The sequence below is a fragment of the Pseudochaenichthys georgianus genome, chromosome 5 (genome assembly GCF_902827115.2).
Source record: "Pseudochaenichthys georgianus chromosome 5, fPseGeo1.2, whole genome shotgun sequence".
In the NCBI taxonomy this organism is placed as follows: domain Eukaryota; kingdom Metazoa; phylum Chordata; class Actinopteri; order Perciformes; family Channichthyidae; genus Pseudochaenichthys; species Pseudochaenichthys georgianus.
In genome coordinates, this window is record NC_047507.1 from 21614785 (window position 1) to 21627147 (window position 12363).

Sequence of the window (12363 nt, forward strand, 5' to 3'; positions counted from 1 at the left end):
CATACTTCATATTTATTTCTGCTTTCATTAAAATACAAGTAGGCTACTGTAATAATAAACGTCTATATTACTTAAGCTATCTTTTGTCCCTTTTTGTCTAATATACCATAGTGACATTTCATTTTTATCTTTATTATGAGGTAAAACCACTTCCTTTCAGCGGCAGTCCTATAATGAGATTCTCAGAGCTGAATCGGCCTGCGACCTCTCTCTTTCTCCTGCTCTCGTGTGAGAAAAAGAGCAGTAAAAAAAAGAAAGGCGGATTGAATTAATGTCAAATCCTAAAATGGAAGTGGATGTTCGTCGCCGATAAGGTTTTATCGCCACGCCAGATCAAAAGGGCTCACACTCAAAGCATGTATTTCCACATTATCATGCTGATGAGCTCTAATGCTGAACACTTGTCCCTCCAGTATGTTCCGCTTTCTTCACACTATACGGTAGATCTCCTCTTAATACCGCTGGAAATAAATTGTTGTTTATGTAAATAATGACATTCAGTTGTAATCTGACAAAGAACAGATTCATCTAAATATAATAATTATGATTTACATTGTTGCTCACCATGCAGCATTAAGGGCAGTTGTACTTAAATAAATAATGTACGTATAAGAAAACAATAAGAAAACACCAAGATAGATAGATAGAGATAGACAGACAGACAAACAGACACATTTGGGTTTGTTTCGATTTTTTTATTATTATTGTACAACCCTTTAACATTGTAACTTCATTATTATTACTTTTATTTCTTAGTCATCAGAGTGGCTACTAATACGCATAGCATAAGGAAAAATAGAAAAGGCCTTATGATCGCTTCTTAAATGTGGTGTAGCTGCAAGGTGGAAAAGAAGAGAAGAAAATGAAACATCCACTTGGATTCACCTGAAGCAAAGTCAATATCCTCAGTTTTGTGAGTTTTAGTCTACTTGGCAAAATAGGCATCATAACTTTTATTTATAGTAGTATTATTTTGGTAAACCCATTTCAGAAACGTTTGGCCATGCGTAATTTTGCCAAAAACTGAATTAAACTTAATCACATTTCTGAACAGGACCTGTTGGATTTCTCAATGTGAGCTACACTCCAATTAAAAAAGTGTTGCATATCAGCAAGCTGGTTTGTTTTGGTCATGCACATATTTCATTAACTTTACTGTAAAAAATAAATCTTGATTTGGGCTGACTGATTTTTCTAACCTAATCTAATTTGGTCTAATATATATTGCTAGTGTGCACCTTGGCAGTAGTTTGCCACGCAGCGCTTGTTGGCCTGTTCTTCGAAATCACAGCAGATTCCGCAGGATGCAGCTATGATATATTATTAACGCTGCAGCACAGTGTAAATATCAGTGTCCTTCCTCGAGTTCATCCGCTGGGACTGCAGCAGACTCCGGGTAACCCCCGTCTCTCTCTCCCTCCCTACAAAAAGTTCATGTCCTGATTCTGTTTTTTTGTTCCCCTCTCTAAAATGCACTGACGTCATGAAACGGCGTCAAGCAGGCTGGAGTGTCGGCTGCACGCGCCCCTTCTCCAATTATTGTCTGTCAATCATGCGCGCGAGGAGAAGAGAGAGAGATTGAACTCGACCAACAGAAATCAGAAACTAATCACTCTCACCCTTCATTTAAATACAAGTGGGTATATTAACCCTAAACAACTAATAGGTGAATTGTACATTCCCAAACATTTAATAAACTGATGGAATTGTCCTTTAAGCATGTAGTCTAGAAACATGCCTAAAGACGTGTATATTACTGACAGGTAGTAGCATGCTGTGTGTTTGTGTTAATTGCTTTGAAAATTATACCACATATAGCCTATATTTATTTGTATAATAATTGTTCTGTGGTTGCATGTTGTGCCATTATGAAAAATTGTCACAGCTAGTCCAGTGGGATTTTGGGAAATAAACTTTGGAATGTTATACAGCCTATTTGAATAGTATTATATTTCGGAAAAACATTCAATATCATAAACCAAAACAAGGTGACGATATTTGCCAGGCGATGTCTCTATCCTTGAGTTTTAGAAAAGCCTCTTAGTGGTTTTCTGGTATGTGGAACCGCCTCTGAGGTTTTGCAGAGGTGCTTTGCCATTGGTTGAGTCAAAGCTTTAATGGAGACTCCGCCCAGGAGCTTGACAAGCCTGCCCCGCGCTGTCAGCCACAGTTATACGTGTTGCTTTAAGTCCCAGTGGACGGAGTTTACTCTGACAAACACCAACCGAGTACAGCAGAGGACCCGCAGCAGCTAAAAGAGGATAGTATTCCAAATAGGTGCGAGCTGATCGGACGCTGTGGATAAAATATCACTGCCAAGGTACAGCCTGTTCACTCTATTGTTCATGATGAGTGGAGCATCGTATTAGGTGTAATTCATGTCTGGTGTATTGGGTTGTGGCTGTGAGTGATGTGATAGTAAATATGGTGGGTGGGCTGTTTTTTTTACAATCTTAAATTGCATCACTACATGCACCACAGGAGCAGGGCGTTTTTAAAAAACTGGTGCACAACACTGCTGCATTTAAAATAGTAACATCTGATGCTTCTTGCAGGTTTCCAGTGTCAAACTCGACTCGATGTCCGGGAGAAGAGAGGAATTTAAGTCAGAAGAACACAAACAAAGTCTCCAACTGTAAATGGACACTTAGAGTCTCGTAAGGACACATATTAGATCATCCCACTGGATATTCGTTTACCCTGCACAGCTCGCTACAGAGAGCCACAGAGATGGATGTGGCTGCTGATCAGCCCCGATGGATGCATCACCACGCGATGCTGAACGGACAACACCCCGACTCTCACCACCACGGCCTGGGGCACAACTACATGGAGCCCACGGCCCAGCTCCTGCCTCCGGACGAGGTGGATGTTTTCTTTAATCACCTGGACTCACAGGGAAACCCGTACTACCACAACTCTGCCCGGGCCAGAGTGACCTACAGCCAGGCGCACGGTGAGTGAGCCGCAGCACAAGGGCGCGACGTTAGCAAATGCACAGGCTGCAAGACATCAACTACTCATTTATTTTTTAATATTTAAAATAATAAATAGAAGACTATCAACTGTAACTAATGCGTTTTGAGTTGGCCTATATTCTGAAAACAATTGAATGGGTTTTCTTTTTTTAATTCAAATGTGTATTGTGTAGGGTAGCCTACTTTTAACACAATCAGATTACGTGTGCCGTTTCAGCGTTAATTAAATGTTAACCATTTGTCTGACGTAATGTATACATAGTAAATACACTGCTATATAGGTCTGATAAACATCCATTTCCATGTTTTGGAATCAAATATTTTAAGGAATCCACCCAAGTAAAACATAAAAATAAAAGTGGCATTACGAAAAATGTGCATATGTGCAATTTAGGACTATGTTAAATGCGTATTTAAAATAAGGAAATACTAGTTTGATTGTCTATCTTTGTGAATTAAGTTTTATTTTTACTGACACGCTTAAACCGCAGTCTGTGTATTGAATCAACAAGTGTTGCTCACATTTACATGCAAACACCATACACTAAATCAACACGTCTTCTTCTCTTATAAATAAACAACTGTTTTTTCCTTTTTTCCAGCTCGTCTGACGGGGCCTCACCTCATCCACAGCCCGGGGATCTCCTGGCTGGACGGAGGGAAAGCAGCCCTGTCTGCCCACCATCACAACGCCTGGGCCGTGAGCCCCTTCAGTAAGCCCAGCCTGCACCACCCGGGCTCTGCATCTCCCGGGGGTCTCTCTGCCGTGTACCCGTGCAGCAGCAACTCAAACACCGTCTCCGCATCCTCGTTAACGCCGACGTCTCACTCCAGCCCGCATCTGTACACATTCCCCCCTACTCCCCCTAAGGACGTATCACCAGACCCGGGGGCCGCGTCTCCACCGGCCTCCAGAATGGACGAGAAGGAATCTATCAAATACCAAATGTCGTTATCGGAGGGGATGAAGATGGAGGGCTGCAGTCCGCTGAGGAACAGCCTGGCCTCCATGAACGCACAGAACCACTCCACCCACCACCCCATACCCACATATCCCTACTCTCTCCCGGCGCATGAGTACGGCAGCAGCCTGTTTCACCCCGGCAGTCTGCTGGGAGCATCCTCCAGCTTCTCCAGGAACAAAGGCAAGACACGATCCTGCACCGGTGAGTCCCCTGCAAAGACAGAATAGTAAAATAAAAATACATGACATCAGGAAAATATTAAGACAGTATTTGGATCTAGGAGCTGCGTTCGAGTTTATTCAAAGATCTTATCATTGTTCTGCTGTGCTATAGTTGGTGGCAATTAAATTAAAGTTACAATGCAACTTCTTGAATTTCTAAAATACCATGGTGCAAAGTTTATTTTGTATGCAGCAATGCATCGTTTGGTTTTATAAATCAAAAATGTAATCTGTAAATATTCATAACAAATTATTATTTACAATACAATTATCACAAAGACAATTAAATGTTAATTATGCAAAGGAATTTACCAATCAAAACAAAACCTCCAATGAGAAGATTTTTTTGTCATCGGATATTCTCCAGTTATAACAAATCATTCATTGTTTAAAATTCTAACATCCAATTTAAGCAATTTAATGTATTCAAAAGTGTAACCGGATTAATTTTCTGTTGATTTATCCTGTATGATGTTAAACAAAACCAGCTATGTGCAGGCTTTGCATAGCACCAACAAGCTGCTTTAGATTGATTTAGAAGAATAATAAATAAAAAATGATTTATATTTATTTTTTTAATAAATGTTTGCAGAGGCCTTAGCCTGCACTCCACAGTCCTCTAACACAAAGCCACTTTGATAATCCTCTTTGTTAACCGTAACTGTGTAATTACGCCTGAGCTGGCTGCAGCAGAGAGCGAGCTGGAACCAGCCCAGAGGTGTGAAAGGAAGATCCACAGCGCACAGAGCCAAGAACCTCAGTATTTAGGCTAGGAGTCGCTTCTCTGTTACATAAGACATTAATACATTGTCCTGATTCTACTTTGATTACAGACAGGAGTCTCCCAGCCTGATTGAGTTTAGTTTGAGATAAACGCAGGATAACATAAACTCACTTTTAACAGCTTGTTTTTAAAGAAAAATAACAGCTGAGGTATTAACTTGCTGCAAAGTGTATAGGTTTATGACTTTACTATAGGTCATATGATGATTGCTGTTCTTAAATGTACTTGTGTAAATGAAATGAAGCTTTGTTGTTGAACTGATGTTTAAGAAATAGAGGTTTTGCAGCACAGTTGAAATATATTTACTGATTGTACAGCAAAGTCTTCTTCAACTTTTAGCTGTGTTGTACTTCTGATAAGGCACAACTCTAACAGATTAAATTCAGACACCATTGCTTTCTCCTCACTCTAAATAAAAACACAGTCATTGGAGTTAAACCAAATATGGACTATCATTGAAGGTGTTGAAGGTGCTTTGTGAAATCTAATGTGCCCGCATGCATGCACACATAACTTATTGAGGGGAGAATGTAAACATTAGTTAGAAAAGAGAATTACCTATAGTTAAAGATCCATGCCCATACTCAAAATCATTGTATTTAACCTATAATGGAATTTGTAATCAGTCAGATATACATTTGATTTCACAGACATCACTGTGTATTCTTCTTCAGAGGGGCGTGAGTGTGTGAACTGCGGAGCCACCTCAACACCTCTGTGGAGACGGGACAGCACCGGGCACTACCTGTGCAACGCCTGCGGGCTGTACCACAAGATGAATGGCCAGAACAGACCGCTCATCAAACCCAAACGACGACTGGTGAGTCCCATCAGTGTGTGTTTTGTGTGTGTGTTGGTGGCAGTAAATAAAAGAGTGGAAGAAGGAGGGAGAGGGGGAGGAGGTACAATTCCAGGAAAGTTATATTTTCCCAAACAGTTTCCAGGAATTGTGCTTCTCACTCACGTCTTTTTTTTAATCTTTTTTTATGGACTTTTATTAATCCCTCGTGGGGAAATTGTTTCTCTGCATTTGACTCTCCATCTGTGTTAGGAGCAGTGTGCTGCCATTTTTGAACAGCGCCCGGGGAGCAGTGTAGGGAACGGTGCCTTGCTCAGGGACACCTCGGTAGCACTCGGTCTTTCCGGGACTTGAACTGGTGACCTTCCAGTTGCCAAGCCAAGTCCCGACTTCGCCACCACCGCCCACTTCTTGCCCTTACGTGCTCGTGCTGTTAGCAGAGAGGGACTATCTGTGTTGTTTCTCTTATCATTATTACTGCTACTTCTGATATGTCATTGATAGCAGGGCCAGCTCTGCATCCCTGGAAAACACACAGGGCCTCGCTGACAGCTTGTGCTCATATTGCTGCTGTGTTCAGGTTTTTTTGTTTATTATTTCTAGGGCGAGTTGAATAAGTCAGTATGGGTCCAGTGTAAACCACTCACTGCAAATTTGAATGTTCACATTTTTAAATAAACTGAGTGATTAAATGTTACTTAAAGTTTGGTTAAAATAAACGTTGTAACAAAGTTGGACACAGCCACAGGGCTGTTTTTATAGTCACAAGAGGGACATTTTGGATTTTTCTTTTTTGCCAGAGCAGTTTTTGAGTTATTTTCCATTATGAACTGATTCAAATATCAGTGTTGCTGGGAGTAGGTCTGACTGCTCAGGTCATATCATTCTGAAGAACTTTTCAACTTTTAAACACATACAGTAAGCCGATGCAATACATAACCTAGCAACATATCATAGTTCGGGGAGTCACATTGTTAGGGGTGTAAATCTGTTTGAATGAAATACCTTAAAGTCATGCATGAAGCAAAATAACTATTTAAATGCATGTTGTAGCATGATCATTTTGACATGGTTTGGACCTTGGGGAAAAGAATAGACTAAATAAAATAATTATTCCTACTTTTTGATCATTCTCATAATAATTTCGAAATAATATGCAGCACTGTAACCATGTGCAGTAGGCCTAAGTGGCAGCTTTGAAAACACATTGATCATCAAATCAGTGTATTTTGTGTTTAGCCTTTAATATTGTGCAGTGGGCCATCAGACCTTTAAAAAGGGGACTTATGGAAATGGTTTAAACATGATAATACTATGAACGAATCCTGGACAAATGGAGTTGGAATAGACGAGACACCAATAAGAAAAGCAGCGTTTGGTACTCATTTATAATCTGATGTGCAGACGCACCAAAGTGCGCTATACTCACTCAGGGAGAAAACGGTCAATCGAGAAAAGGCACCGGTTAAAAAGGAGTTAAGACTACCCGAAAAAAAACAACATTATTTTGCGAATAGTGTTATCATAATTTAAGATCAACCTTAACGATTAGTTTGAGAACATTGTTTTTTTGTATTCACTCGACCGGAGTTGTTGACGCATGCTGATGATGTGAGTCTACATCGCTGCGAGACGCATTTATAAATCTATCGATGCTGACCTGCAGACCGTGAATGCAAACAGCTGAGTGTCCAACACAAAATATACGAGCGTTTTATTCCAGTGTCTGTTAGCTATAATAGCATATACTACAGCCATATATCAGGCCTGTTTCCGTGCGGCTCGGCTGGGGCTCGCAGGGCTGCAGAGTCTGTGCTCAGCGCAGCCCTGCAGTGGTTTCCTATCCGGATATCTGACCGGTCCAGATAAAGCATCGGGGCCAGCGCCTGCTTCCTGCTGCGGCCTCCTAACTATAGGCTCAGACCTCCCCTCATAGTGGTCAAGCTCTCTGTCCATAACAGAGAAAGCACAGCTTAGTTAATCATTTTGAAAAAAAGGGGATTGGGACAGTTATGGAAGCTGAGGTTTGACCTAAGACTGTGCACTTGCGTTTCAGAGAAACCAAATCCTTTGGGATAGTGATTATAACAATATCTAGGTTATTTCATGTTGTGTAAGATAATACATTAGAACATTTTGACTCAGATTAATCATCTTGTACATTCCTGGAAATTAGACCTAACTCAATTAAAGCATCAAATAATGAGGTGTATATTCCCCTTAAAAAACCCTCCGGCAGTTAGGACTCCTCTCAGCATCTTTAAACAGGAGAGCTGTCTGAATGTAAATTAATTCATTTGCAATCTACTCTCTCCCACAAACTCAATGTCTTTAAATCAACAATTTGATTGGATTGATTAGTGATGTGACACTCCACAGTAAAATGAATTACTGTAGCAACTATTGTAAAAATAAATTAATCGTTTAAGATGTATTGGTTTCGGCTTCTCACATGTAAATATGTTCAGTTTTGTACCAGTTTATGATAGCACCACATTGGGAAACCATTTTATCTGGGAAATTGTAATGGTCCAACAATGAATAATAATAATAAAAACAAATATATTTATAACTATAATTTGTGTCCCTAATGTTATAAAATGTTCTTGTCCAATACATTGCACATTCTGTCCAATGCATGTATTCTTGAAGTGAACCTCGCTGTGTCTCTTGTTCGGTTGAGCTCTAATCAAAGCTTGAATCTTTCCACAGTCTGCTGCCAGACGAGCAGGCACCTGTTGTGCTAACTGCCAGACGACCACCACCACACTCTGGCGGCGCAATGCAAATGGAGACCCAGTGTGCAATGCCTGCGGCCTCTACTATAAACTGCATAACGTAAGTCTTTGACTGCTGATCGCAAAGTTGGGTCCTGTCAGGGTCAAATAGAAGGGAAGTAGGCAGGCAGGTCACACTGATTGTTGAAGGATAAGAGAGGCAGAAACGAGAGGGAGAGAGAGGGAGAGAGGGGAGGCTGTTTTACTCTCAGACACTGTTGCGGACTCGTTGGTGTTTTCTTTCTTTGTGCTTTATTGTTTCCATGGTAGGCGTAATCCCCTTGAGGGTCACAATGGTGGGACTGTTGTTGAGAGGGACTGCCATTTGGGTCCATATGAATAGCATTAGAGCTGGAGGCATTAAAATAGATGTAGATGTACGAATGAATGTGAGGATTTCATATTTTTCCTATTGTAAACAAATCCTTTATCAAATACTAAAAAATAAATAAATCGTTATGCATCCAAAGCCTGCTATAATTCTATTTCCAGACCAAAAACTATAAAAACAACAAAAAACACACCCATGAGCACCACAGTTACACACACACACACACACACACACACACACACACACACACACACACACACACACACACACACACACACACACACACACACACACACACACACACACACACACACACACACACACACACACACACACACACACACACACACACACACACACACACACACACACACACCATTCTATGCTTTATAGAGCACCAAATATGTATCAATCTGCAGCTCAAAGTAGTGCCCACAATTGCACTATTTAATCCTTTTTGAGTGACGTTTGCTACAAACTAAAGTAACAAGCTGGACAAAACTTACACTTTATAATATTTGAAAAGATACTGCATACTTGTAACCCAATTTTAAAGAATGACTAACGTCATACTGTAGCAGCCGATGGATTTGGAGACTTAGAGGAAGTCGGAAAGCAAGAGAGGGACTCATACATAGTTGGATTTAGTCTTTTCTTGGTATTTGTTGACATAGATAACAACAATATAGATATTGGTTTTCCTTCAAGGACAACAAAATAACTCAGATATTTAAAAAAATCTATAAAATGGATGGATTTGAACTTTCCCTCGAAACCTTACAACACCACTCACTCCTTCACTTCTCCCTCTCTACACAGGTGAACCGGCCTATGACCATGAAAAAGGAGGGAATACAGACACGCAACCGGAAAATGTCCAACAAATCCAAAAAAAGCAGACGGGGCTGCGACAGCTACGAGGAGTTTTCCAAAAGCCTGCACGACAAGAGCTCTCCCTTCAGCTCTCTGGCCGGACACATGTCCATGAGCCACCTAGCGCCTTTCAGCCACGCTGGACACATGCTTCCCACGCCCACCCCCATACACCACTCCTTCGGGCACCCGCACCACTCTAACATGGTGACGGCCATGGGCTGAGAGGGGTCAATATGTAGGAACGCTGGGGGAACCTGAGATGGTTGTGAGCGGAGAGGAGGGTCTCATTAGAGGACAGTGTGTACAATGTTAGCAACATGCAGTTTGTGTGTCTGCATCCTGATTGTCTCTTGAATGATTACGCCATGGTATTTTGGAGAGCAGATGTATCGGGGGAGTAAATGACCTTTTTACTTCTTAACTATACAGTAGGTACCTATTTTCATGGAGGAAGACAGAGAGGAGGTTTCTGCTTGCCGTATGCCAGGCACGTGTAAACACAGAAGTGTTGTTGCACATCATAGTTTTGTCCGCACTGACAGCCGGGCTGACTGCAGTGTGGCTCAGTATGTGCCCAACAGGTTTATATTAACTGTGAATATTGTAAATGTGTAAGAACGGAGGGGACTTCCCAGTAAGGGAAATCACCTTTGAAACATGAAATGATAATATGCTGGATTGTTTTGCTTATGGACAGTTTTAAAGGAATTTTCCCAAAAAAGGAAAGCAAACAACAAATGTTTATGAATACTAATTTGACACTGTTTATTATAATTATTGTTATTATAATTATTATTGTTATTCAGATAATTTATTTTCACTGATTTTCTTTCTATTACTATATCCCCTGAAGCATAATATGGATACTGTTATCCCAGTTATGAATATATTTTTAGCTGAAGCGCTTTCTTTGAGCTGGTCAACATTTATATGTAAGAAATAAAAAGATCAAGTTTATTATTTCATCTGCTCCTTCTATTCAATGATGAATAATTAAGTATTCATAGTAAGAACATATACAGAAATGTATTAGGCTAATTTTGATCTCCTACATGTCAAGCTACCATGCCGAAAACATTCAAATAACCCTCTTCATGAAGGCACCATTAGTTTAATGTCAGTAACACCTATTTTTTCCATTTACCATTATCTTCAGTGTATATTCTGTGCATCAAATGATCTCTATCTTTCTATACATCTCTTTTTAAGTCTATTTTGAGAAATATGCTTATAGGCTTTCTTGCACGTAAAGAAGGTTGACATCACTCTCATTTTGCAAGGTAAATATGAAACGACAACCAGCAGCTGGTTAGCTTAGCATAAAGACTGAAAACAGGAAATAAGCCTGTTTGTCTCTGTCCATCGGTAAGACAATGCAACAACAACAATCTATAACTTCTTATAGACTTATAGCTAAAGCCCAAAAGTGACTGTGCCGGGACCAAGAAGTAAACCAACACATAGGCCTCCATAAAACAAAAGGCAATGCATTTAAACTTTGTTTTTGCATGATTGAAACAAATACAATTCGGAGGTGCTTAATGATGGATTTAGTCATATATATGTTTTAAGCTGCCTGCTAGCTCTTTCCAGTCTTCATGAGTTAATCAAACTGCCTGCTGGCTCTCGATACATATTAACCGTGCAGACACGAGAGTGGTGTGAACATTTCCATTGACAGGTCGGCATGAACATATTCAAGCATAGCTCACAAAATGTCAGCCTATTCCTCTACGAGTTCTTGGGGTATAAACCATTCTACCTTCAGGCGGTGCTAATGTAAAGAACACCTTTGCAGCTGAACGAGGGAAATAAATTATGTATTGTACAACTTTCTATTAGTCTATCAGTATATCATTCCTTTGATCTACTCTTCTACCACACTGCCAGAGTCAGAGTATCCATGCTTACTGTTTGCTACCTGTCACAAAAAGCTAAAAAACCTGGTTGCCATTGCATACTGTTGATAATAAAGAAACCATATACAACTTGCAGTGATGACTGAGAATACTTATTTTCTTTTGGAGGGTTTATACAAACTTCTACTGCAACATCTTCCTTAACAAATACTGCTATGGTAGTTATCAAACTAACAAAGACTCATGTTTATTGTCTGACCGGTACATGGAGGGGCTTTGGTCGCATTCAAAATGTAGTTTGATGCATAATAAGTCATTTGTATCCTCTCCTTTCAGAACAACCTTTTCAATAATTTTCAATACAAAAGTAGTAATTAATTAAATGTAAGCGTTGTAACCCATGTTGACCTGAACCACACTTTTCTGATAAACAGGTGACTTCACTGAGCAGTGGAGATTAGTGTTGTTGACAGAAATTGAGCAGGTTGAGCCATATGTTCTCCCACAATTACTTAACCAGTTGCATCTGCTCATCGGATAATAGTCTTACGAAATTGACCTTCTCATCATCTGTTACATAATGCTATTGTTACTGTGACATAAGACATTTCCTTTGACAACCTATTAACGGTGTGACCTATATTTTAGACTGACCACTTTCCCTTTTTGTTATGAGATTAACCTAAAACCTAAATGTAGGTTTCCTCTTTGACATCAGTTCCTGTCATTGTCATACACATTACGCTACAAACTATCTTGAAAGAATGAATCAC

General features: G+C 40.1%; 1 protein-coding gene across 2 annotated transcripts; it reads left to right on the top strand.

Moving 5' to 3' along the window:
* The first annotated feature begins 2186 nt into the window (after positions 1-2186).
* gata2b (GATA binding protein 2b) lies at positions 2187-11704 on the top strand. 2 transcript variants are annotated; one of them, XM_034082156.1, is made up of 6 exons: positions 2187-2320; positions 2556-2956; positions 3581-4144; positions 5599-5768; positions 8460-8585; positions 9675-11704. In XM_034082156.1, exons 2-6 carry the CDS (start codon positions 2731-2733, stop codon positions 9951-9953), a joined length of 1365 nt encoding a protein of 454 aa, XP_033938047.1. In that variant the 5' UTR covers positions 2187-2320; positions 2556-2730; the 3' UTR covers positions 9954-11704. The 2 variants fall into 2 exon arrangements, with proteins under 2 accessions (XP_033938047.1, XP_033938048.1); XM_034082157.1 differs by having other exon boundaries at positions 5623-5768.
* Positions 11705-12363: the final 659 nt, after the last annotated feature.

Bases quoted from the DNA above. Each gene is read 5' to 3' on its own strand.
- gata2b (XM_034082156.1), top strand. From the start codon at position 2,731: ATGGATGTGGCTGCTGATCAGCCCCGATGGATGCATCACCACGCGATG. The intron at 2,957-3,580 runs GTGAGTGAGCCG...CCTTTTTTCCAG, and splicing joins GACCTACAGCCAGGCGCACG to CTCGTCTGACGGGGCCTCAC. The intron at 4,145-5,598 runs GTGAGTCCCCTG...TTGATTTCACAG, and splicing joins CAAGACACGATCCTGCACCG to ACATCACTGTGTATTCTTCT.